At 48.4% G+C, this 25,503-nt stretch overlaps 1 protein-coding gene across 1 annotated transcript in view; it reads right to left on the bottom strand.

Annotated features, from left to right (window-relative positions):
- Positions 1-25,503, bottom strand: part of RHPN1 (rhophilin Rho GTPase binding protein 1) — a 362,986-nt gene that overhangs the window by 160,093 nt on the left and 177,390 nt on the right. The window contains exon 4 of the mRNA XM_086966302.1: positions 19,938-20,013. Coding sequence (XP_086822428.1) covers positions 19,938-20,013 — 76 coding nt within the window. The remainder of the gene's footprint in view (positions 1-19,937; positions 20,014-25,503) is intronic.

The following is a 25,503-nucleotide window of genomic DNA, read 5'->3' as shown; positions in this document are numbered from 1 at the left end:
AACCCGAAACTGCGCCGAGTCGAGAACCGCTCCGATGAAAAGGAGCTTCTGAGAGGGGCACAAGTGTGACTTCGGCACATTGATGGAAAATCCCAGTCTGTGCAGGAGATCCGCCGTAGTCTGGAGGTGGTTGACGACTGCCTGGGGCGAGCCCGCCTTCAACAACCAGTCGTCTAGATAGGGGAAGACTGAAACCCCTAACCTGCGCAGGTGAGCTGCGACCACCGCCATCACCTTCGTGAACACCCGTGGGGCGCTGGTAAGGCCGAAGGGGAGCACGGTAAACTGAAAGTGCTCGTGGCCTACCGTGAACCGCAGGTAACGCCGGTGGGCCGGCAGGACGGGGATGTGGAAATACGCATCCTGCAAGTCCAACGCTACCATCCAGTCTCCTGGGTCTAAGGCAGTCAAGACCTGAGCCAGGGTCAGCATTTTGAACTTCTCCTTCCGGAGGAAGCCGTTGACGTTCCTCAGATCCAAGATAGGGCGTAGGCCCCCTTTGCCCTTCTTGGGTACCAGGAAGTAGTGGGAGTAGCAACCACGTCCTACTTCTGGCCCAGGAACGCGCTCGATGGCCCCCTTGGCCAAAAGGGCCGAAACTTCCTCCTGCAGGAGCCGCAAATGATCCCCCGATACGCGGTGGTGTTGCGGTGGCATGGCTTGAGGGGTCGTCTCGAAGGGGAGGGAGTAGCCCCTTCGGACGATCTGCAGCACCCACCTGTCCGAAGTGACTGTGCGCCAGTGAGAGTGGTGATGGCGAACCCTGCCCCCCACTGGCGTCACATGGGCCGAAAAGCACGGACTAGTAGGGTTTAGAGGCGGATGCTGCGGGGGCAGGTGTGGACTGGCTCCGCTTGCCTCCCCGACCGCCTCCACGGCGGTTTCCACGGCCGCCCCCGCGCTGGACGACAGTTTGCGGCGAGTGGCTGGCGGCACGCGTGGGGACGCCCCTTCCTTGGCCACGAAAGGAGCGAAAGGCACCCACTTGCTGGCACGGGGCCGAGAGGCCCAAGGACTTGGCCGTAGCCCTGGAGTCCTTAAAGCGCTCAAGCGCGTGGTCTGCCTTGTCGCCAAAGAGGCAACGGCCATCGAACGGCATGTCCATGAGGGTATTCTGGACATCAGCCGAGAAGTTGGCGGATCTGAGCCAGGCGTGGCGTCGAATCGCCACCGTCGTAGCCATCGCTCTGCCCAGCGAGTCAGTCGTGTCCAGTCCGCACCTGATCGAATATTTCGCTGCGTCCCGGCCCTCCACCAGGGCTTGGCCGAGTTTGGCCCGTACCTCCAACGGACACACTGGCAGCAATTCCGCCACCGTTTCCCATATAGAATGGGTGTAACGGCCCAAGAGGCATGCGGTGTTAGAAGACCGCAGTCCACAGCTAAGGGACGAGAAGACCTTTTTGCCAAAGGCCTCGTACCTCTTGGATTCCCGATCAGGGGGAGCTGACGGGAAGGTGGTCTGGGAGTTAGAGGCCTGGATAACCAGACTCTCGGGGGTGGGGTGGGTGGACAGGAAACATGGGTCGCCCGGAGCCGGGCGGTGGCGTCTGGCCACGTTCCTATCTACAGGCGAACCTGTAGCGGGCCTGGACCAAGTGCCCAACAGAACGTCCGACAATGCCTCATTAAACGGCAGCATAGGCTCCATGGAGCATGACTGCGGCTTAAGGACCTCAGTGAGGAGATTAGTCCTCACGGCCGCGACGGGGAGCTCAAGGCCCAAGGCCTTAGCAGCCCTCATCAACACCACACTATATGTAGCGCCCTCCTCCGAAGCCACGGAAGGAGGAGAGACGAATCCAGTGTCTGGAGAGGTGTCCAGGCCACTGGCCTCCCCAAGGTCTCCTGTCCAGTCCATGCTAGACTGACATTCCCTTGTCAGAGGGTCCTCAGACCCCTCCCAATCCTCCTCTTCCCTCATCTCCTGAGACTCAGGGTCGCTAGTGAATGAGGATGGGTCATACGGATAGAAATCCCCGAACGGCGTCGGGATCGGCGCCGACGGGCGCCGTCCCGACGTCGGGACCCATAGAGAGGAGGTATTGGGGACGGCGTCGGCCGGGACCGACGCCGGAGGGGACACCACACGGACCGACCCCGGTAAGGTCCACCGGGGACGCTCCATCGCCCGACGAGGACCGAACGGCACCTTGCGGCGTCGGACCCGAAGGCACCGACGACACCGGGACTGCCGAACCCTGCGGCGCCGAGCCCGAGGGCAGCGGGGGCGTCGGGATCGCAGAGCCCTGCGGCACCGGCGTCGAAGACACCGGCGGCGTCGAGGCCGAAGCACCCGACGGCGTCGGGGTTGTACCCGACCCACTAGGGCCCCCAGACGGGTTCGCTGGGCCCGAAGGCGCCGCGGATCCCGTCGGAGAAGAAAGGGACCTCATGGCCATGAGGAAGCGCTCTATCTCCTCCGGCGTCGCGTTCAGCCCAGGGACCGGGGGGTATGGAGCCGAACGCGGCCCCCCGCGACTCCTGAGGAGCCGCGTGGGCGGTGTCACCCGAACCCCCGGCCGCATCGCGCGAGCGTCGGGGGGAGTCGGAAGAGCGATGGGTCTCTTCGACTTCTTATGCTTCTTACCTGACGACTTGGACCCGGAGGAGTGGCGCCGACTCCCGGAGCTGTGACGGCTCCGCCCCCGCGACCTGTCCCTCGACCTCCCGTGGGACCGGGACCGGGACCTCACACGGCGCGGGGCCGACTGGCGGATCTCGAGTCGCCTGCGGGACCGCTCCCGCCTGGCCTTCCTCGAGAGGGCCCGACAGTCGGAGCAGGCCTCGTCGTCATGGTCGACGCCCAAACACGTCAGGCACAGTCGGTGCGGATCCGTAACCGACATGAGTCGTTCGCAATCGCCTCAGTGCTTGAAGCCGGGCATCCCTAACGGCACCGTCGGAGTCGTGAAGACTTCGAAAGAGATCAAAAAGATCCAAAAAGTTAGTCAAAAAATGACCAGGGAACTGCTTTTTCCAGATCTGCGCTGGCTGGCGCGGAAAAAAGAAGAACTGACGTCAGCACGCGGAGGCGGCGTCTAAGTTCTCCGACGACGTCATCACGGCGCCCACGACGCCGACGACGGACGCGGAGCCGCAGACGACGCCTACCGACGCGCAAGGGTACTGCTACGCAAAACTTTCCGGATCCAGTCTGACGCCTGGGGATATTCTAAGGTAAGGAATCTATTCTAAGGTAAGGAATCTATCACTAACGTGTCTCTTTCAGATACTCTCCTACCTAACGGCGAAGGGGCGGCATTGACAGTGATAAAAATAAGAAGTGCCAGTACTCAGTACCTGCGAGAACCGGCCCATTTAAAGGACTGCTTCAGCCCTTTGCCCTAAGGCCAGGCTCTTCCTATCTCCTTCTGGTTCTACTCTCCTTTCACAATTAACCTCTCATTTCTACCCAGCCTCTAATCTTCTCTCCCTGGATCTGCCCCTCTTACTGCCACCTCTCACTTATTTTCTCCACAAGTCTCTTACATTTTGTCACTGTTTTTTCCCCCACTTGCCTCCTCTTCCCCCCTCCATGATGTACCCATACCCTAAATTTGCCACCTGGCCTGTAATTTGTTGTCCTGTACTTCATTGTTTGTGTTGATAGAGCACGCTTAATGTTGAGGCCTGTATTTTGTAAATATTTTTTCCAGTAAATAAAAGCAGTACAAAACGATTTCCAAGGAGATAGATGGAGAGAGAGAAGGAGAAGGAGAGAGAGAGAGAGAGAAGGAGAGAGAGAGAGAGAGAGAGAGAGAGAGAGAAGGAGAGAGAGAGAGAGAGAGAAGGAGAGAGAGGAGAAGGAGAGAGAGAGAGAGAGAGAAGGAGAAGGAGAGAGAGAGAGAGAGAGAGAGAGAAGGAGAAGGAGAGAGCGAGAGAGAGAGAAAGCGATAGAGAGAAAGCGAGAGAGAGAAAGCGAGAGAGAGAGAGGAGAGAGAGAGAGGAGAGAGAAAGAAAGCGAGAGAGAGAGAGAGCGAAAGCGAGAGAGAGAGAGAGAGAACGCGAGAGAGAGAGAGAGAACGTGAGAGAGAGAGAGAGGGGGAGGCGGAGGGGGAGGGAGAGGGAGAGGGAGAGGGAGAGGGAGAGGGAGAGGGAGAGGGAGAGGGAGAGGGAGACTGCGTGCACGCTCCCCCACGCCCTGTAAATTCTGCAGGGCGAGCGTTTCAAACTGAATTTCAGGCATGTGGTTCATCAATAACTAAACCAATTACTTCAAGAAATACAGTAGATTTGAATGTGTACTAAAATGCAATTCCTAAGCACCCATTTCAAAACTAAACGAATATCTGGCATTATATGAAAAAAGTGGCAATTCTAACTTAAGTGGTCACCTCACTTTTTTTTTACAATCCTCCCTCCCCCTTCCTTCTATGTTATCTCGGGTTGTCACCTGAGCTCATTTCTCGAGTGTTGCAGTGTTCCCTGCAGGGCTACTTTCACACCCATGGATCTGTCGCTGTTGATATGTAAATGCAGCCACACAAAGGAAAGCAGCTCCTGTGCTGAAAAAAACAAACAGAAGAAAACCGGCTTTTGGAAAAGATGGACCGGATTACTCACCAGCAGCCCGGGCCAGGCTATTTCACACACATAACAGGGGGAAGAGGGGAGGGGGTGTGGGTGCTAAAACACTTTCCTATATAATGGTTGTTAACACCTAATCAACAGTGCAGGGTCTGCCTTGACCCTGTCCTGTGTTAATCACAGCGTTAAGCAAGCCCTCCCCAACCCCTACAGTGTGGGGAATTCTAATGAGCACTATTTCAGGGGCTCCGTGTGACTGAGAGATCCAAACGCAGAGAGGCATTTGTCCCGCATTGGAGGTGATACCAAACCTTAGCCTGCCATGCCATCAACCAGGGTACCGGTACTCTCCCTGACTGAAAAAAAAGTGCCGGTACTGACGGCTCGGAAATTTGGAAGTGCCGGTACTCAGTACCGGTGAGTACCGGCCCATTTAAAGCACTGGGAAGGGGTAACATCTAACAGAGAATGGCACAATTATAAACACTGGAATGTTGAGCGCTCCATTGAAGACAATGGAGAAGCTTCGAGTTTATAATGGCGCGTTCTGCTGCAACATTCCAATTTTTTCTTTCTGTTTCTACCTTTTTTAATTTAGAACATTCTACCCTCGGTGAGTGGCATGATCCAATAGGCTTGGGTTTTATACCTGTTGTTAAAGGCCCTCACCCTCATTATAGGCCCTCGTCTGCAGCTCAAGCCTATAACTCGGGTGCAGGGACTTCCACTCATATAGCCCTGGGTACAGTGCAGCCTTGCGAAACAGTTTATTCAAAATATTACGGCTAAAACCACCAGTCCTGCAAAACAAACAATTAAAACTTGAGGAAATCTTACAACTGTGAATCAAAAAAACTATTTAGAAAGTTATGTAAAAATAGATAACTGCAGGGGGAAGGAGGTTCCTGACTTGAGCCCAAGCAAGATGGCCCAAGCAAGCTGGTTGTTCCACTGCAACTAAGAGAGCCGCTCTGTAACATGGCTTCTCCCCGTCGTTTCTCTTACCAAGCAATAAAGCTTCTCTTAACGGGAGGAGAACCTGGCTAAACACTAAACTCGGCGACTGCGCGGCCACAAGTAAGAAACGAGACCTAATCTACACTCCTCACCACAATGCTAGACAAAATGGCAGCCAATCGATGCTGCCGCTGAGACTCTCTGGACTACCTGTGCCGTGGCCACCCGATTCCTGAATGGGAGAGGTGCCTGGCAGGACCCTGCTCTTGGAGACTGCTCGCCCACAACATTCTTGATCGGCAATGCGACCTGACCGGCACTTCTCACTGCACCTCTAGAGGGAAGCCTCCTTAAGCTGCCGCAGTGCCCACCTTGGCGCCCTAAACCATGGATGCCAAACCGGCCAATAAAATCCCTAATGCATCATCTGGTCTGTATAGGGGGTCGCTCTCTTGGGTGCCATCACCAACATCTAATCGGAGAGAAACCGATTCATCGCCTTGATACAGAATGCCAGACTCTTATCATTACGTGGGACAACTAAATGGCTACAGGCACTTTATGATCTTCTATTCTGATTAAAAGACACATAATAAAAAAAGTCTAGTGCTAGGGATATTACAGCTTTGTCATACAAATCTACTCGCCCCTCCATGGTTGCTAATACACATAGCCTGGTAAGACAGTGTGGTTTTAGTCTTTTATATCGGGAGTTTAGCGACCCTGTCAGATCTACGCCCAGCCTCTATTGTTTTGCCTTTAGGAAGCATCCAACATCTAATATTGGCGAATTCCAATGTATCAATTGATGACTAGTCGGTCTGTCTACCCTGAGAGGGTTTGGCGGTGCGCAGAGATGCAAGTTATCTGTCTTCGACGCATTGTTTCCCTCATGCCATCTGAACCTCATCCTTATAACTAAGGTTTGTTTTAGGCTGCTAGCATATCAGAACCAGCTAAGGGGTCAGGCTCTACCACTTGCTATGTTGGCTCCTCATGGTTACTAAGACCTAAACCCCCGGAACCCAGTCTTGGACAGTGAGGTCTCCAGGACCTGCGACGTGTGACACCTTCCATCTTGTGACAAACGCTTTTCATGCTGTAAAGCAGATAATGGAAATACCCATAGACCTTATTCAAAATCTGCCACGTCCACCACACTCAACCCTGACCCATCAAGAAACCCTTCTATTGAGAAATGGTAGATCAGAATAACAAATAGAGAGACCCCAAAGATGGTAAGGAACAAAATGTAGGTCAAAAGAGAAAATAATTGGAGCCGTCAATTCCGGACTCACAGATTAAGAACAGATCCAATAAGGGGACAAATATGGATCTGATATTAGAGAAACTGAATTCACTTCTTGACCTAACAAGGTTGATAAAGACAAACACTGATCTCTGGCAAATAGAAATGCAAGGCATAAGGAAAGAACTCTAAAATACGGCATCAGGAGTGGAAGAAGCAGAATCTGGAATAAGTAGAGTAGAAGACCAGACATCTTCATAGCAAAAAAACTCGGCATTTACTGCAAAAAACAAAAAAAAAAAAAAACATGCACGATCCTAGAAGAAGAGATCCCAAATCTTGAGGAACCTTAGAATCATTTGCCTACCAGAAAACGCAGAGAAAGAATCCAGCTCATGTGTGTCCTTTTTAGGAATCTTAATAGCACAAGTTACAAAGATTGACTTCAAGAAATACTGTGAAATAGAGAGGGCTCAGAGTGCCAACAACAATGCTTGATTACTCAAAGTCACCCGACCAATGATCTTCAGACCCTTGCGCTATCCCCACACAAAGTATCTGACACCAAATGAGGAAAATAAAACCCATCATCTTGAAGAGACCAAAAATTGGGCTATCACAAGACTACGCCAAATAAAACCGTGACTCGCAGAAAGGTTTTTCATCCAAAGGAACAAGATGAAGGCTTTGAACATATCCTTCTCTTTTTAGTAGGACAGTCGAAAATGAAGATTATTGTAAATAGTGCTTTATTTGTAAAAAGGTGAGTGCCAGGGCCCATCTAGGGAGGCCACTGCACCCTGCACCAGCCATTGCCCCAGCCAGCACTGCCAATGGCCGAATCAATACAAGTACTAACTATCATACTGCTACACGCGTCACAATTGACACTATTCCAGACCACCCAAAGCTAGAATAATGGTGTGAGCTGCAAATGTAATTAATTTTTAATGTATAATGACTTATTAAATATGGTTGTTGTGCTTATCTCAAAATCTTTCAGACAGCGCCACCATGTGGTGGACTGTCACTCGTGCTGAAGCTGACAATTAAGTACTGGTGCCGAGCACCATAAACCACCGGCTCAAATTAAGAACTGATTGTAATTGGGAAACCTAATTCTTTGACGAACCAGCCAACCTGGAATCCTTCCTGGACAACCTTTCACAAACTGAAATGGTCTTGTATTGTATACTCTGTATGACTATCTTTTTCAGTCATCTACTTTCACAATGCTGCCTTACTAGCCATATTTTATACTATAAAAATGTGTTTGCTCCACAGACACCAACTCCGCTTCCTGTACCAACTCTACAAAGTCCTTAAATGTATGGCATGAAGCGTACCACACGCACACACACACACACACACACACACACACACACACACACTACAAGCAACATAAAACTCCCAAATACCATGGCTAAAGGTGTTGATCACGTCACTAACGTTACCTTTCTTAACACCTATCTTAATGCTACCCTCTCTCAATCTGTACCATTCATCCTATCTTACTAAGAAATTTAAAAAAAGGTCTACCTAATTTGGACCACATTGATCTCGAGTGCGACTCCATGTGATTACACCCTACGATCACACTCTCAATCTATAACATTACTAACAATATTAGCAGTACTAACGGGCGCATTAGGTATATTTGGGTCTTAACAGGACATCACTTTTTAGGGCGACATGAAACCATTTTGTCCATTTGACTCCTGCATTTATAAGATCACAATTTTTATTGTTAAGTGCAACCAGTTTCAAATACCGTCTTTAACCTACACTATGCGCAGGCAGTACAAATGTACGAATTACTTACCTTCAGTAACGATGTATCTGGTAGAGACGCTGTCTAGACGCAGATTCCATAACTTAGAATATCCCCAGGTGTCAGACTGGATCCGGAATTTTTTTTGCAGCAGCGCCTCTGCGCGCCGGGGGACGGCCCTTTACATCCCCGCCCTGACGTAGTCTACGGACGTGACGTCAGCGAGGTCATATAAGTCACTCCAGGTGCGCTGACTTCAGTTTTCTTTGGAGAAACATTTCCACGGCACAAAACTCTGAAAGTATGGGAACAGTGTGCAAAGGATGAAAAATCTGTAAAAGAAAGAAGGAGGATGGTGGAAAACACCATCATAAAAGACAGTCTTAGTCACTGTCTCCCTTTAAGAGAAGAAGTAAGGGCAGAGCAAGCTCTGATAAAGAATCCCCCAAAGCGAAGCATGGACCCTCCCCACAGGCTGAGTAACAAGGGAAGAATATCCCAACAGACAAAGGTAGATTGTTATTACCATGTAGAACTGTGCCGCCCAACAAGGACTGACACAGAAAGAACAACAGTGTACTGTGAGAAAGCATGAAAAGGATAGCACCTCCCTTACAGAAGAGGGAGGCCGAAACACAGCCCAGCAGATCCCCAAGAAGGCGACTATAGAAGTGACAATAGCCCTAAGTCAATGGAGAAGGCAGGAGGGAGGGAAAGCAACAGGAGAAGAAGAAGAATCTCCTGATGATGGTGAATCAAAGGCACTGTTTACCAGGAAAGAAGCCCCCTAGAGGGAGGCAGCCACATATGGCAACTTTTAAAGGAGGGTGTAACCATTCGTGCACCCTGGAAGAAAATTAATGGCAACTGAAAGGAGGCCAAATGGAAAAGCCCACCTGGCAAGTTCCTCGCAAAACGAGGAGGATGGGTGGGCGTTAAGGAATCTGCGGCTAGACAAAGCCTCTACCAGATACGATACCGAAGGTAAGAAACTCGTACATCTGACAGAGACATCAAGCCGCAGATTCCTTAACTTAGATTAGACACCATAGCCATACCCCAAGAGGGGAGGAGGGTCTGCGATAGAACAACAGAAAGTACCTGAAGCACTGAACCGGCAACTGAGTGACGGACTATGGGGAAGGCTGCAGTGGAGCAGCCAGACAGCAACCCAAGTAGCTCGGAAGAGCATAGGACAAAGAGAGACAAGGTATCATGAAACTGCCAGAATGGCACAACGCCATACCTGTGTGAATACGAGATGTATAAACGGCAGTAGCCACATCCCTGGACAGAAGAGAGTGTCCAGAACGAAGTAGGAAGAAGGACTACTCCCAGCTCAATGGTGCACGAAGTAGACACCAACCAAGATAGAGGATAACATGAAGTTAGGTAACCAGAGCCTACCAGGCTAGCCCACGCAAGGGAGGCCGGAGAGGCCACATCCAGGAATCGAAGGGCAAGAGGCAGAAACTGAGCAATGCCTTAGAAGTACATGCGGGAACAAATGACACAGCAAGTGCACACCTAGTCACCAAAGGGGGCGACAGGGCCGAACAGTACCACTCTGAAGCACGCTGATGCAGGCCACAACTAAAACATGCACAGAGAGGACAACCAAGGAGACAACAAGGTGGCATAGCTAAAATGAGCATGGGACTGCCCAACCAGACAGCTTGAAGGCCAAGGTGAGAACTTACTCACAAAATACAGAGATGCAGGGTGCAGCACCTGGAAAGATCGGCATCAGAGGAGCTGTCCCGCAGGCACAGCAGACAGAGTGTAGGGTGTCACCCAATGAAAAATGACACATCCGAAGGGAGTGGCAGCAGAGGCACCAAAAGTGCCAATAGGAGCTGTGAAGAGGAACACGCATAAATGTTAAGAACCTCAGATCTCCAGACCACCTCCTCCGAATGTGAGGGGGAAATTTAACCCCCAGAGAAGAGAGGAACTGTTTATTATATGAACATTAAGAAAGGAGCATTGTGAAGCAGGGGTACCACCCCAGGGAGTGGAACGCAAGTAACCCTTATGGTCGAAAATGCAGGAATAGGCACAGATGTGCACTCAAACGTACCAAGAAAAGACAAAGCCGTGTAGAACGAGGGCAAGCTCGAATACAGCATTGAAATGCTCCTTGAAACACGGAGACATAGGACCAGCCCTCGCAGTAGCGAAGAGATAAAGAGGAAACCCTCCAGGGTAATCTGATATATATATATATATATACACACACACACACACACACACACACAACTACGGGTGCTATAGGAGGAACCCACCTAGTGCACCCGTGTTAGTAAGTCGCTGTATTTTGAAGCGTGTTAAAGTACAGTGAAAACCTCCAAAGGAGGAGAACGAGCCACAAGGCAAGGCTCAACAAGGCAACCCATGGCGTATAGGAGATAGCGCCAAAAGGCACAACACTGAAACCGTGCAACTGTAAGACAATGGCGTCATTGGACTTAGAGAGCCCAAAGGGGCCTCCATGCCCGCCTGACGCAAAGCAGAACTATACAATAGCATACAGATACCCCACTTGGAGTATGGCACATCGCCAAGAACCACGGGGGAACACCTCTTAGGACAAACCATAGTCAGAGGACCAAACACAAAAAACCTGCGGAACACCGCCACAGTAGGCTTACCGCCAGCCTAAAAAACGCATAGTGCAACTGGTGGATGCTGAATAAAAGGATAAGCACCCCAGAACACGTCAAATGGAGACCTGCGAAATACAGACCTATGGGGGGAGGATGAAAGTCGACAAGGAGACGCCGAACAGTCGAATCAGCATGGGCATCAAACAAAAGGACCCTTTCAAAGGGTAGATCAACAAGACGTTCCGGGATATTTTCCGGAAAGACGCCATCCCACAACCAAGCATGGCGCCGTAGGGCAACTAAACCAGTCACAGCATGGCCTAAAAATTCTGCAGTATCCAAGGCCGAACGGATTGTAAATTCCACCAAATCACGGCCATCACGGCGGAGATGAAGAAGGTCAACACGAGCCCCCTCAGAAGTGGCCGTTAAAAGAGACTCAGCAGAATCCCAAAGGGCAGAAGTAGCCCAAACCAAAACACACACTGTATTTAGTGATCGAAGAGCTGAGCTAGTGGAGGCGAAAATGTTACGGCCCCACAACTCCAGCCATCTGGACTCCCGGGAGGGAGGAAGCAGCAGCTGAGACAAGGAAGGGAAAGCAGTTTGCAGGACAAACCCCTGAACATCTGGGTGCACAAATAAGCAACATGGATCCTGAGGAGCAGAACGGTGGCGGTGCAAGATAGAACGAGCCACCAGATCACCGGAGGCCGGCCGAACCCACGTGCCCAAAAGGGCGTCATAAGGCGAAGCTTCAAATGGTAGAAGCAGCTCTATATTCCCAGAACAGTGGTGGAGAATATACAATAGAGGGTCAACTGGCAGGGGGACCGAAGGGGGTTGCATACTCGGAACACGAGCGGCAAAGGAGACAACCCTAATGAACACCGCACCGGCCTCGGTAGCCCTCCAAGGATGGGACAGCAACTCTCCCACCCCAAGGAGGTTGACCAATGAACTGAGGATGTGACCAATGCTAAAAAGAAGAAAGCTCCATTGACGAATGAGGCTCCTGAGAAGGCGGGGAGTCTCTCGGGCCACAAATTCCAAGGGTGGAAGAGGCAAGGACAGATCCGGCGTTGGGGCACCGTGGGACTCCCTCCGGAAGCCTCCGGAGAGGAGTCAACAATCCGGCGTCGGGGCAGCGCCAGGGCGACTTCAGATGGCACTGACCTTGCCCCGCCTGGCGCCGAGTCGGCCTCGTCCGGCGCCGACTCCACGTCAACGACGACAAGCTCCACTTCCGAAGATGGGGACGGCGCCGGAGCCAGGGAGGCAAGCCTTTGGCGGCAAGCCTTTGGCGCCAGGCCGGCGCTGACCCTGCCTCCCGACAGGCAGCTGCTAGTCCGGAGGGCTGAGGCGTGCTCCAAGCAAGGCTGCGAGCACCAGCAACCTCTTGCGGTGCCACAGGGAGCCCCACTGGGTTATGAGGTGCGGCAGAGGTGCTCTGGGTTGAACAGGCGGACCCAGCCGGGCTGCGCGCTGATGACGCCATATCGCCATCATCCCTAGAGGCAAGTAGCCCAGACTGCGCCAAGGGCAAAGCAGCCGGCGAGTCCGCCGGCAACCCCGCTGGTAGAGGAGGCTACGAGGATGCCGCAGGGAGAGGAAGGGACCCAAGGGAGGCCTGCAAGGCAGCCGCATAGGTCTCCATTTGCTTCTGAGTCGCCCCTGCACCAGGATAAAGTGAATAAGGGAGGGGGGACTCCCAGGGGCGCACATCCGGAGAATTCCGGGAACTAGTGTCCCCGACAACAGAAGGAAGTGAGGTCGAGGAACTCGGCGACATGCACCGTGACTTACCCGCATCCGTGGGTGAGGGCTGTAAGTGAGGTGAACGACGCACCTGGAAACCAGAGGGCGACCGATGCCACAAATGGAACCCACTGAAAGAGGGATCTGCCGCTGATGAGGAGGGTGGGGGACGAGAGAACTCTAACCGGGACAGGCGAGCCGAAAGCAGCTTCATCCTGCGCTCCCGTCGAGACTTCGGCTTGAGGTGTTGGCAGGCATCGCAATCCGTTGAGTCGTGGTGTTCACTGAGACACTACATACAGATGAGGTGTAGGTCCGTCACGAACATTTGCAGCGAACAGGAGGTACACGTTTTAAAGCTCGAAGGCATCGCACACTGTTCCAGACGCGAAGCGTCAAAAAAGTGCCTGAAAACAGGCTATAGTAACCGCTTACTCCGGATCCGCGTTGCGTGCGTGCAATTTGTGTGGCCAGGGAGGCAAGCCTTTGGCGCCAGGCCGGCGCCGACCCTGCCTCCCGACAGGCAGCAGCTAGTCCGGAGGGCTGAGGCGTGCTCCAAGCAAGGCTGCGAGCACCAGCAACCTCTTGCGGTGCCACAGGGAGCCCCACTGGGTTATGCGGTGCGGCAGAGGTGCTCTGGGTTGAACAGGCGGACCCAGCCGGGCTGCGCGCTGATGACGCCATATCGCCATCATCCCTAGAGGCAAGTAGCCCAGACTGCGCCAAGGGCAAAGCCGCCGGCGAGTCCACCGGCAACCCCGCTGGTAGAGGAGGCTACGAGGATGCCGCAGGGAGAGGAAGGGACCCAAGGGAGGCCTGCAAGGCAGCCGCGTAGGTCTCCATTTGCTTCTGAGTCGCCCCTGCACCAGGATAAAGTGGATAAGGGAGGGGGGACTCCCAGGGGCGCACATCCGGAGAATTCCGGGACTGCTTGCTTCCCTGGTTCTAGGTTTTTTTTTCTAAAAAAGGTACCAGAGGCGCTTTCGTCATGTCCCTGTGGCGTTTAGGCGTTTATCACTGCTATTCCGTCAGGGACTGCCAGCCTTTCTCATTCTGGAACCAGAGAGGCAGGCAGTCCCTGACGGAACAGCAGTGATATACGCCTAAGCGCCACAGGGACATGACGAAAGTGCCTCTGGTACCTTTTTTAGAAAAAAAAACCTAGAACCAGGGAAGCAAGCAGTCCCTCTGCGCCATAGTGTGAAACATTAATTCACGACGCAAGGACATGACTGAAGCGCCTCTGGTCTTTTAGTAAATAAATGAAAACGTACCACAATGCCTAAATAATAGACAACAGCCAAAGTCAACGCCTTCAAGTTCCAATACCAGGGAGATCATACTGACCCACTCACTATGACAGATAAATGTTGTCTTGACAGAGGTGGATAAAAACGTGGAAACCCACCGAAACGCGTCGACGCACCATGACAGTATAATTCATGACTCATACACCTTTGTTGTGTGCTATTCTGTGGTGTGCACAACATAAGTGTTGGAAACAGAGTTGGAATATACATCTAGTACTGTACAAGCTTCATGTCTCACTGTGTTCTGTCTTTATGTTTCAATCTTGCTGGTCAATACTGAATGTCAAACAGTTTTATTGTTGTTTTTTTAAATTTTGCTACAGTGGTTCTTGTATGTCCACTTTTTTAACATTTGTATTTTCAATAAATTGTTAAGAATTCTTTTTACATTAGTGAATCTTTTTATTGTTTTTTTGACCTTCGTGCCTTGCTTATCTAGTCCTGTTCAAGGGAATTCTTTCTTTGTACATTGGGTGTAATATACTCATGACCAGTCTGGACTAGAGTAAATTAAGACTACAGATCTGCGAGATCCCCAACAATGTCAAGATAATGGGCAAGGATATGTTTCCTCCTGACTGAAAGTAGATTTCAGCTTTTAACGTTACCTGTTAGTTTGCTCAGGATTCCGGTCTGTGCCTTCAAAATTGGATACAAACTGGTCCATAATTAGTTATTAGACTTTGAGAAGACCTGGAACAACAGAGCTATAATGGCTTTGGCCAGAATTTTGCAGATGGTTGCCTCTCTTAAAGACATTAATAAGCCTTGGCGTCAGGTATATCCTGCTTTTCTGGGTTGTATGTGATTTAGCGGAAAAACGATTTAAAGGAATACCATTACTGAGAAACCATATCATCTAAACGGTTTAATCAAACTTTTCAGGATGAAGGGCACTTATCAATTCATAGAAAGTCTTTTTTTTCGAAATTGGCTTCTGCATACTTATTTTTAAGGTGTAAATTAAATGATTGCAGATCTGACTTTCATAAACATTTTTGCTGAAAGTCTTTATTGCAGTCCTTTCCATCAGGGAACATTATTTCAGATTTATACATTTTACATTGTTGAGCAATTACTTTGGATGTCCACCCATCCCTGAACCCCAAAAATCCCTCACCACCCCATGCCCGATCAGTAAAAAACCCTCACAAACGCTAAACTCCAGCACCCAACCTTAAAACTAAATTAAAAAAAAAAACTCATTGCCCACAAACATCACCCATCCTGGATTCCAAAATACCCTCACTATATCTAATCTTCATGTGCCTTTAAAATTATTTTTTCTTAGCACCATGAAACCTTCCCGGTGTACGTGCGCTTCATACATTTATTTTAACATAACATAACATTCTTTAAAATGTTTCCTTTAATTTTCGATGTATTTGTATTTCCTTAAGATTGGATTCCCATTATTTGGTTTCCTCCAATATTGTTTTTCAGATTTTGGTTTTCAATTAATTCACATACATGAGCTTCTATGCCCCAAGCAAAAGCTGTAATGCCCAGCGAGGAAAGGAGCAGCTGGCTTGATTGTCGGTAAGCTCTGCACAAGGTTCAACTGAACACAGATCTGCGTGGAGGTGCCAGACCAAGTGGCCAAAAGCCGTGAGATTTCTGCAGCTCAGTTGACCAAATTCAAGGACAAAGCCTCATCGAGTTTAAGATACTAGATATACACCTTTCGTGATGCTTCATCTGGTGAGTCTGCAATGCAAATGACCTACCAGTTACCTTATGGTACAAGGGACCGGTTCCCATTCAGCCCCAGAGGAAAGCAAATCTTTCGCCCCTTCATCCATGCCTCTGAATATTGGAAAAACTAGACCAGCTGCATCCTTAACTGGTCTCACCCTGAACTGGTTCCAGCTAGATAACGACTACTAGATCACCAGAAGGTCCTGTTAACTAGGTCAATATAATGGGAGCAAAGGGGGAAGAGGCCGCCCCCCACTCAGCACAAAATATACAAAGTGTGGCCTCACCCTCAAGACACTAAATCTTTATTTTCTGTGAAAAAAATGCGGGTTTGCTAAAACTTTAACAATACTCTGCATGTATACAATTCAACTGTTTATTTAACCCCTTCAGCGCGGCACGAATTTTCGCGCTGTGCTGAAGGTTCTAATGAGCCTATCGGCTCATGACGGAACCGTTCCGTCATGAGCACAGCTCAACCGACGCTCATGACGGAACCGTTCCGTCATGAGCATGGAAGGGGTTAAGTCACAGTGTCAATTTTTCATTGGGAGTGTAAAAAAGCGAAAAATATGTCAACTACCATCCAGACACCCCACCTTTCATCCAGTGAAAATATGTGGGAGAAGAGAGAGTCCCTCACGGTAGAACCGCCAATGGGGTTGCTGGCTGACAATTGCCAGTGTACCCACTTCTCATCATAGGCAACTCTCTCTCTTTTAGTGAAAAAGAAAATGAGAAAGAAGGAAAGAAAATGACAGTTCAACATGAAACAGTGCTTTTTCTCCTTCACGAAAACCAAAAAGAGTGATGGTCACTCGTGTAATAGTAAGCCAAGATAGACAACACTTACACACCAAGACATTTCTTGAATTGGACCTTGCACATAAAAAACATCTGTTATTTCGATGGGATTTTTTTGGGACAGAATTATCATACCCAAGTGAATAATTAGTATCTTTCTGTCTGATAACTCTGGCACACTGACTGAGATCTATTAAAAAACTAGTAAACCTTGGCCCTAAAAAGTGCTAGCACTTTCTATTTTTTGTGTACATCATAATTGTAGCTGTCCTATTTTACGCAATAAAAGTACTATTGTGGTGTTTAGGTTTTATTATTTAAGTGTGTAACTTTTGACAGTACTCTTGCTTTACAGGTTACTCACAGTGTTCTATTTTCTACTTGTGCATGTATTATGAGTTTTACTACTAATGGAATGTTTGAGTGACGGTCTGAAACACTGCAGTGTCAGTTGAAGCAGCCATCCTCAGCCCTCACTTCATGTATGACTTACTTCTGCTGTTTTCCTCAAATAAACCTTGGAAACAATTGAAGATCTCTGGTAAATCTTTTATAAGGAGTTGGAGATTCTTGAAGACAATCCAGAAACTCACTTCAATTATTCCATTTTTTAAGTTATTGTATTAACTACACACTCAATATTAGTGTAATCTGAGATACTAACCCCTACCACTTCCTAAAGTAGGCTAGGACTGCTCAGCTTTGCTACCTCTCCAGAGTCAAGCACCCACATGGATACGCAACTGAAGCACAACCTTAAGGGTCCTTTTGATACCAGAGGTAAACAACATTGTCCTTTTATAGATGTAATCCTATACATATGCTTATTTTATATTTAATTTGTTGTGTCACACTGGGTTGCCCACTTGCTTCGACTAACTCAATATGAGGTCTGTTTGTGTGGTACCCTAGTCAGTTACTGTGCTCGCTGGGCACATGCTCACCTTTACGGTTGCTAAAAAAAACATGCATTGGCATAGCCAATAGGTCTCGACTTTGGGACCTTATAAGTATGTAGTTATGCAGCAGGTCCCAAAGGGGAGACCTATTGGCTATGCCAATGCTTGTTGTTATATCTGGGCATGTTGAGAGGCTAGAGGACTGGGTCTTGATGTCGGGTTGGGAGCACAGCAATGACCTACTCAATTTGAATGCGTAGGTAATCCAACCGGAGGCGTGAAATGAAAGGTTCACTACCAGGATAACAGGAAGGTAGAAAGTTAGGCTGGTTAGAAAGGTAAGGAGGGGTAGAGGCAGGCATAGTGGTGAGGGGAGAAACAGATGCATGCTAGGAGAGAGCTGTGAGGGAGGGAGGCGAAATGGGAAGAGGCACTGAAAGGTGGGTCGGGTAAAGACCATAGTGAGGCAAACAGAAGGGTAGCGAGGGGTGAAGAAAAGTGTAGAAGAAAAAGATTCAGGTGCAGAGAAAGGTAAATCAAAGATGGAGAGGGGAGAATAACGCAGTCGTAGAACGAGAGAGGGCCAGGTAGAGAGAGGGAGAGGTGTGTCAGAGACAGGTAGAGACAGCTGAGGAAGAGGGAATAATAAAGACTGAGGTAGACAGGTGAGGTAGAGGGGTGCATCGATATAAAGAAAGTGCAGAGATGTGTCAGAGAGCGGTTACTGAAGAGGAAAAGAAGTAGAGGTATTTAGAAAGGAGTAAGGTACTAAAAGAAGTAAGGGGGTGAACAGAGGTAGAGCGAGTGGAAGGGGAGAGAACACGTAGAAGATGAATGGCAGGGTAAAGAGAGCAATCAGGCAGCGAGTGTGAGGAGTGAGATACAGAGGGATATGTGGCAGTGAGCCCGAGGAGTGGGGTGCAGAGGGATATGTTGTGGCAGTGAGCGCGAGTTGTGGGGGACAGAGGAATATAAGGCAGTGAGCGAGGTGTAAATCCTCTGGAACATAAAACGGGACACTATTAGAACCTGCAGTGGCGTAGCAAATATAATACATAGACCTTTTGAAAACAGGATACTTCATTTTACACTACCACCCGGCATAAACCTAGATTGTAATGATGATTCAGTAACCTCAGTTTTCTGCAAGATGCTGTACACAATGCATACTCTCTTCTCCACAGTGATGCATGTAATGCCACCGATGTGGACATCTCTTGTCCCTTCTGAGACCATAATCTTCGCTAGGTAGCATTCTTCCAGAATTAAAAGTATGCGCTGTGTAGATAAAAGTTAGGCGCATGGCTGCCATACTGAAACATGAAGCAAGGTGCCTGTGAAGAGGGCGCTGTGCAGAAAAAATAAAAGGTGCGTGGCCTCCAAAATCACACACGCTACCTCCCCGATAAAAAAACAACAACAATATTCTGAAACATCCTTTAATGCGAATAAGTCTCTGGATGACCTGCAACATTACTTGTATGAGACCAATTGAGAACCCAGAACCATCTTCTTTAAACAGTTCGAGATTACTGGAAGCTGCAGCAGTCTGGGCAAAGATACATTTGGAGGCAGCTAAGACTAGCATTTTTAACCTGGATGTGTGGGCCTGCTCACAGGCAGTGTGCATTATTAGGAATTGAACAGCTTTATGTCCCGAGCCATATTTGGCATGGCTCCGTTGTTGTACAAATTAGTTAGGATTACGGAGGGAAAAGGTCTCTAGGGAAAAGCAAGTGTGCGAGAAAGCAGTGCAGGGAAGAGGAAGCACGCAAGCACACCACAGGAAGCAGTGACAAGCAGAGGTGAGTGCAAGAGCACAGCTAGGAAGAGACATACAAGACTACTGCACCACAAGCACTAATGGACTGCTTAACCAAAAGGAAACAAGTGGGAGGGGTGGAGGGAGGAGGGAGTGCACGCGCACACACACAGGAAACAACTCTTGCAGCTGGGCGGGCTGGGAGCCTTGCGGCTCGAAGAAGTAAACAAGTGGGAAGGGTGGGGGGAGTGCACACGCGCGTGCACTAAGCAGCAGGTTTCGGCTCTAATTTTAAAGGACACACTCTTGCTTGTGGCGCGCTGCTGCGCACTCCCGCAAGCTGTATGCCGCCACAAGCACGAGTATGTGCTTGGAAAAAAGCTGTACGACAGCTAAAAGTCTCATAGGCAGCGTATGCATGCTGCGTAGGCGAGACCTAAAAAGGACCATTGCTCAGATTAGAATTTTGGAAAATAGAGCGCTCCATTAAAGATAATGAAGTAACTAAGGATTAATATATGGCTGGTAAGGACTTTATGCTCCAACATTCCAATCCCTGACTGACAAAGAACCACAATTCTAAGGCATCTTACCTTTAGAGGATCCATTAGGTCAAGTTCCTTAGTTTCCTTCAACCCCAGCGGTATCATTGGGACACAGATTGCATCACTAGAAAAAAGCACAGCAGAGTATTAGGGTCACTCTCCAGTACATGTTATCGTCGTGCCTACATACGTCATATCTTGAACTAACAAGTCCAAAACACCAAAGCACTGCAAAAACACGAGAAACACGTGTAGGGCTGGTCAATAAAATGAAACAAGGCCACGCACACACAGTTGAAAGAGCAGACTTAAACATATGATGTCCAATATCAACTACTGCATCATAGGAAGCAGAAGACTTGAAAGGGGTGCCGTAACCAGGAGTCTTAAGGTGGAGTCTCCAACACAACAGTGAACCTCGGCTACAGGAAGAGAACGCCAGAATGGAAGTGTCCAAAGCTACATAAACCCTATTCAGAAAAGATTGAAGACATGTTAAAAGTTCCTGATTTAAGCTGTCCCCGCCAACCGAAAATGGACTTTCAGGTCCAAAGAGGGCGTTAAAAGTAGATCCCCAGTGACAGCATAAAAATGTAATATGTATGCATGAACAGACAACCAACATACGATTTCTTGAAAGTGGCCATATAAGGAAATTGCATACAATCTTGGAGACTAAAAATAGTGAGCTTTTATAACTTGATGGACTGGAATACGGCATAGAGTAATTAAAAGGGACGTACATTAATTCAAGAATTCCACCCATCATTTTTTTTCTCAATGTAATGCTCCAAGTGTGTTGGGTATGCCTAGATAAGTCACCATGCTCAATGTGCTATAAGATTCGAGTGGCACCACACTAATGAAGATCCATAAGGCTGAAACCAAACAGGGAATGCTTGTTTTCCCAGTCAGAGAGGATAGGGCTGGACTGTTTCTATTGGAGCACAACCATGACTAACTTGCATATATATGCTTGCATACTATCTGGGTGTAAAAAAAAACAAAAAAAGATACATATAGGAATTAACTTCCAAATAAACAATAGTGGCTGAGAATAATTCAAGCATTCTATTGAAATGTGGTGGCTTCTCAAAATAATTCAGTTTTCCTACTATTTTTCATTCATTTCACAAATTAAACAGCAAAATAGAACGGATTAAGAATATTGAGGCATGGCAGGCATTCATAATTGATTCTCCCTCACAAATGTATTGAGATATAACTACTCTTTGGTTGAATTTATGTGAAATGATAATGCGTACAGGATGTCAGTAACCAACAGCTGTCTTTTAAAATGAGTTTTGTTTAGGACCAGCATTGCAACCTCATAGGACTAACACTGCAACGGAACAGAACCACCACTGAAACCAAATAGGGCCACATTTACAGCTAAACAGCAACACCGCTGCTAAAGAACAGGATCACCATTGCAAATGAACAGGACCACCAATCACTACAATCACTCAACTACCATTTCAACCTCATGCTGCCAACATTAAAACCACGTATGACCAATATTGCAACTGCATACAACCAACATTCATTTATAACCACACACGTCTAACAACCGCAACCACATATGGCTAACAGATGTAACCACAAACGACAAATTAAACTGCATATGAAAAACAACTGCAAACATGCACAAACAACAACTGCAGCCACTTATGACCAACAACTATAAACCCATACTAACAACTTTGCAACCTCATATTACCAATGTCAGACCCCGTTCGGAAGGCCACATGGGCAAGAAGGTACATGGCCCAGTCGCCGGGGCAATGGTTGTTTGTCTCTGATGTTCAGGATCCGTTCTATGGCTCTTCAAACTGGACCGAGAAAACCACTATAGCCCTTGACTTTCACGGATAGCAATAGCGAGTATTGACTTCCTTCTCTGGGAGGTAGTTTGGGAGCATATCAAGCTCAGAACTAAATAATCACCCAGTAGCAAAATAACCGACTTCCAACCCAGTGCTGATCTTTTTAGAAAAGAATGTACTTTAACATACTTAAAGAAGTTACTTATCTTCTATAACACTTTCTGTTAGAAACTATCTAACAGCAGATTACTCTCCTTTTGAATATTCCCCAGGAGTAACACTGACCGAGAAACTTTTCAGTAGAACCTTTTTGTGCCTGGAGGTGGTGCCGTGTGGCTCTGCAATGACGCCATTCCAATCCGGAAATGATGTACAGCCCTATATAGGTGCCACTACCGCGCACTGAAATCATTTTCTTTCGAGGTTGTCCCTGCCCCAGACCCAGAGCCCCAACAGCAAGTAGATCATGAACAGTGTGCAGAATTCTAGACTTGGGATCTAAGTAATGGACTGAGTCAAACTCAAGAACAGAGAGGATGGGAGAGCAGGTGAGAAATCTGGGGTTAGATAGTCTCTACCAGAAAGAGCGTTACCAAAAGAGAATAACTTGTTCTTATGGTATATACTTCAAACCACAGATTCCTCACCTTTTAAATAGATACCAAAGCAGTACCTTTTTGGAGGTGGGTCGTTGGATTGACTCAAACCAAAAGGTTCTGTAGGACCACGCAGCAAAATGCCCCTTGTGTTGTACCTGGATGTCCTTAAACATATGCAGGGACGTCCACGTAGCTGCCTGGCAAATGTCCAGGTCAGGAACACTGCATGCCAACACAGCAGTAGCAGCTTTGGCTCTGGTGGAATCAACACAAAGTCCTTCTGAAGGCCTATTCTAGGCCAACAACTGGCAGATTTTAATGCAGAGCATGATCCAGTCAGACATGGTCCACTTCTGCTTGGGCTTGACTTTTATTCACTCCAGCGAACACAACAAAAAGCTGATAATCCACCCAGTGTTCTCTGGTGCAATCAATGTAAAAACATAGTGCCTTTTGGGGTCTAAGTGATGGATACGCTCTTCCTCCTTAGAGGGATGAGGTGGAGCAAAGAACCCTGGAAAGGCAATATTCTGACCGACGTGGAACGGCTCACAACTTAAGGTGAAAAAATAGGCCTGTGTCAGTGAAATCATCTGGTCTGTGAAGAAGGTGGTGTACTGCGGATTAACAGAGAGCCTGAAGCTCGCCCACCCACTGCCTTGAGGTTATAGAGATGAGAAAAATAAACTTAAGGGTGAGAAGAAGTAATGGGCAGCTATGACACAGCTCAAAGGGAGTGCACATCAAGCATGTGAGGACCAAGTTAAGGTCATATTATGGTATGACAGGAATGAAACAAATGATGCAACAATTTTTTTTAAAAACATATCAAACAGGTGATTTAAATAACGAAGGTTGGTCTGGCAACTGTAAAAAGGCAGAAAATACCCTTTAATTGTGCCCAAAGGAAAGCCTTACCCGGCAAAGGATGGCATGAACAATAAAAAGTCAGATAACCTGTATTAAAGACAGTAATTTGTTATTTGCCTCACCAAACTACAAATCTGTACTAATGACAGAAGAATACAGTTTTTGTTGAGAAACACTTGGTGGCCAATATGACATCAACCACCTCCGGAGGAAGGCTGAAGGTATTCAGCTGTCATCACTCAATCTACAAGCATGAAGGTGGAGATTGTGGAAGATCAGGTGCAAAACCCATCCCTACTGCTGTGAAAGATCTTCAGAATTCTGGGAAGGAGAGGTAGCAGCAGAAAAGAGTACAAGTCTCCAGAGTTCCACTCTAGGTGGAACGAGTCTCCTAGAGGTAGAGAGAATGAGAGATGCATTGGAAACTCCAAAGCAGACAACTGCTGACATTGACATTTCTTAGCAGTGTCAAAACATTTAGCCAAGGTACTCCCCATGCATGGAAGAGAGACTGCCCTCCGGGTGTAAATTCCACTCATATTCCATTAGGCAGAAATGGCAGACTTCATGTGCCCTGGTGTTCAAAGATCCTGCCAGGCGGTTCACCAGGCGGTTCACCACCAGGAATATTTCAGGATTGTCCCGCCATCTCCAGAGGCGCAATGTTTCCTGGCACAAGGTTTGTTGCAGTACCACACTGTGGTGGTGTTACCCATGAACACTTGCACCAGCTGTCCCTCGAAAGATGGCATGAAGGGCTTTCAGCCCAAAGCAGATGTCTCTCAGCAAAAGGTTGATGTGGAGCCAGGTGGACACCAGAGCCCTCTAATATCCACCTTTTCCAGGTGGCTGCCCCAACGAAGCAATGCATCAGTCACCCCAGTCAGCTCTGAGTGGGTTGGGGAGAGGGCTCTGCCGTTAACCCAACCACAATCCAGTAACCACCACTGCAAATAGGTCACACCATGATCCGCAGATAGTGCTTGTGGGCCTGCCAGACATGGATGTGAACATAAGCATCGTGCAGATCCAACGCTACCATCCAGTTCCAGGGCTGAGGGCAGACAAGCTCTAAGCTAAAGGTCACCATCTTGAATTTGTCCTTACGCTGAGAGAGTGTAGGCCTAAAAGAGGACAAAGTCCTTCATCCTCCTTCGGCACCAGGAAGTAGAGGGAGCAGCAACCACAGCCCATGTTTGATGCAAGAAAAAGCTGAATCCTGCCACCAACTGGATACTGAGCTCCACTTAGGGTACACTTAAGAGGTTTTGCAGGTGAAGGTGTGGGGGAAAGATGACTAGCAAGTTGTCCTTGCGAAAAAGTTGGGAACCTATCTGAGGTTGAAGTGGCTGCCCGAAGGAGGCACCTCTGCCACAGCCACAGAAAGAACACAAAGACTAATGCAGTTGGCGTGGTGGTGCAGATAACCCAAGGAGTGTGATGTGCCCTGCTTTGTTTAAGGCATTCCAGAACAGAATCTTATTTGTCCCCAAACAAGCGAGTCCTGTCAAAGGATATGTCCAAATAAAACAGTTGATTGCAGTCAAGCATAGCAACACTATTGCCAATGTCCTGTCCGATGGAGTTCGTGGTATCCTGGTTCCAGTGAGTCATGAATTTAGCAGCGCCACATCCCACCTGCAAGGCCTGGGTTAGGCCAGAGCGAAAACTTCCAGGACACTTGGCAGGACTTGAGTGACTGAGTCCAATGGAGCAAGGGTGTAAAAGTCAACAAGGCAACTAGCATGGACGGATCTGACGGTCAAGTTAGAGAAAGAAAATACCCTCTTCTCAACGGTTTCTACTCTTTTGGACTCCCAATCAGGGTAGTAAATGGAAAAGTATTCTGGTTTGTCTAACTGGTAGAAGCCTGCACCAGTAAACTCTCAGGAGAGGGGTGTGGAGATAAAAAGGTGGGGTCGCCAGGGACTGGTTGTGGCGTCTTGAAATCTGGTGGTTTACTGGGGGTTCCAGAACAAGGTTTGGCTGAGGCCTTTGGATGCGTATCAAAGAGAACCTCATTAAAAGGAAGGAGGTGTTCAGTACAAGTAACTCCCTACTGCAGTACTTCAATCAGGATGTTAATTTGCACCTCTAAGGTGGTCAGCTGAAGGTCGAAAACCTTGGCCACATCTGCATGACCTCCGCGAAAGACATTTTCTTCAGTGGCAGGAGCAGGGGGTGAAACAAAACCAGCATCAGGAGAGGTGCCAAGGTTACTGGCCTCTTGGAGATCATCTAACAGTTGTCTTCGTGGTGGGAATAATCATAATCATTGTTGGAATCTATCCCAAACAATGAGAGTAGCGTATGATATCT

This window comes from Lissotriton vulgaris, chromosome 4_1, assembly GCF_964263255.1.
Source record: "Lissotriton vulgaris chromosome 4_1, aLisVul1.2, whole genome shotgun sequence".
Lineage (NCBI taxonomy): Eukaryota > Metazoa > Chordata > Amphibia > Caudata > Salamandridae > Lissotriton > Lissotriton vulgaris.
The sequence above is the reverse complement of the archived record's forward strand: the minus strand, read 5'-3'. Positions and strand labels throughout refer to the sequence as shown.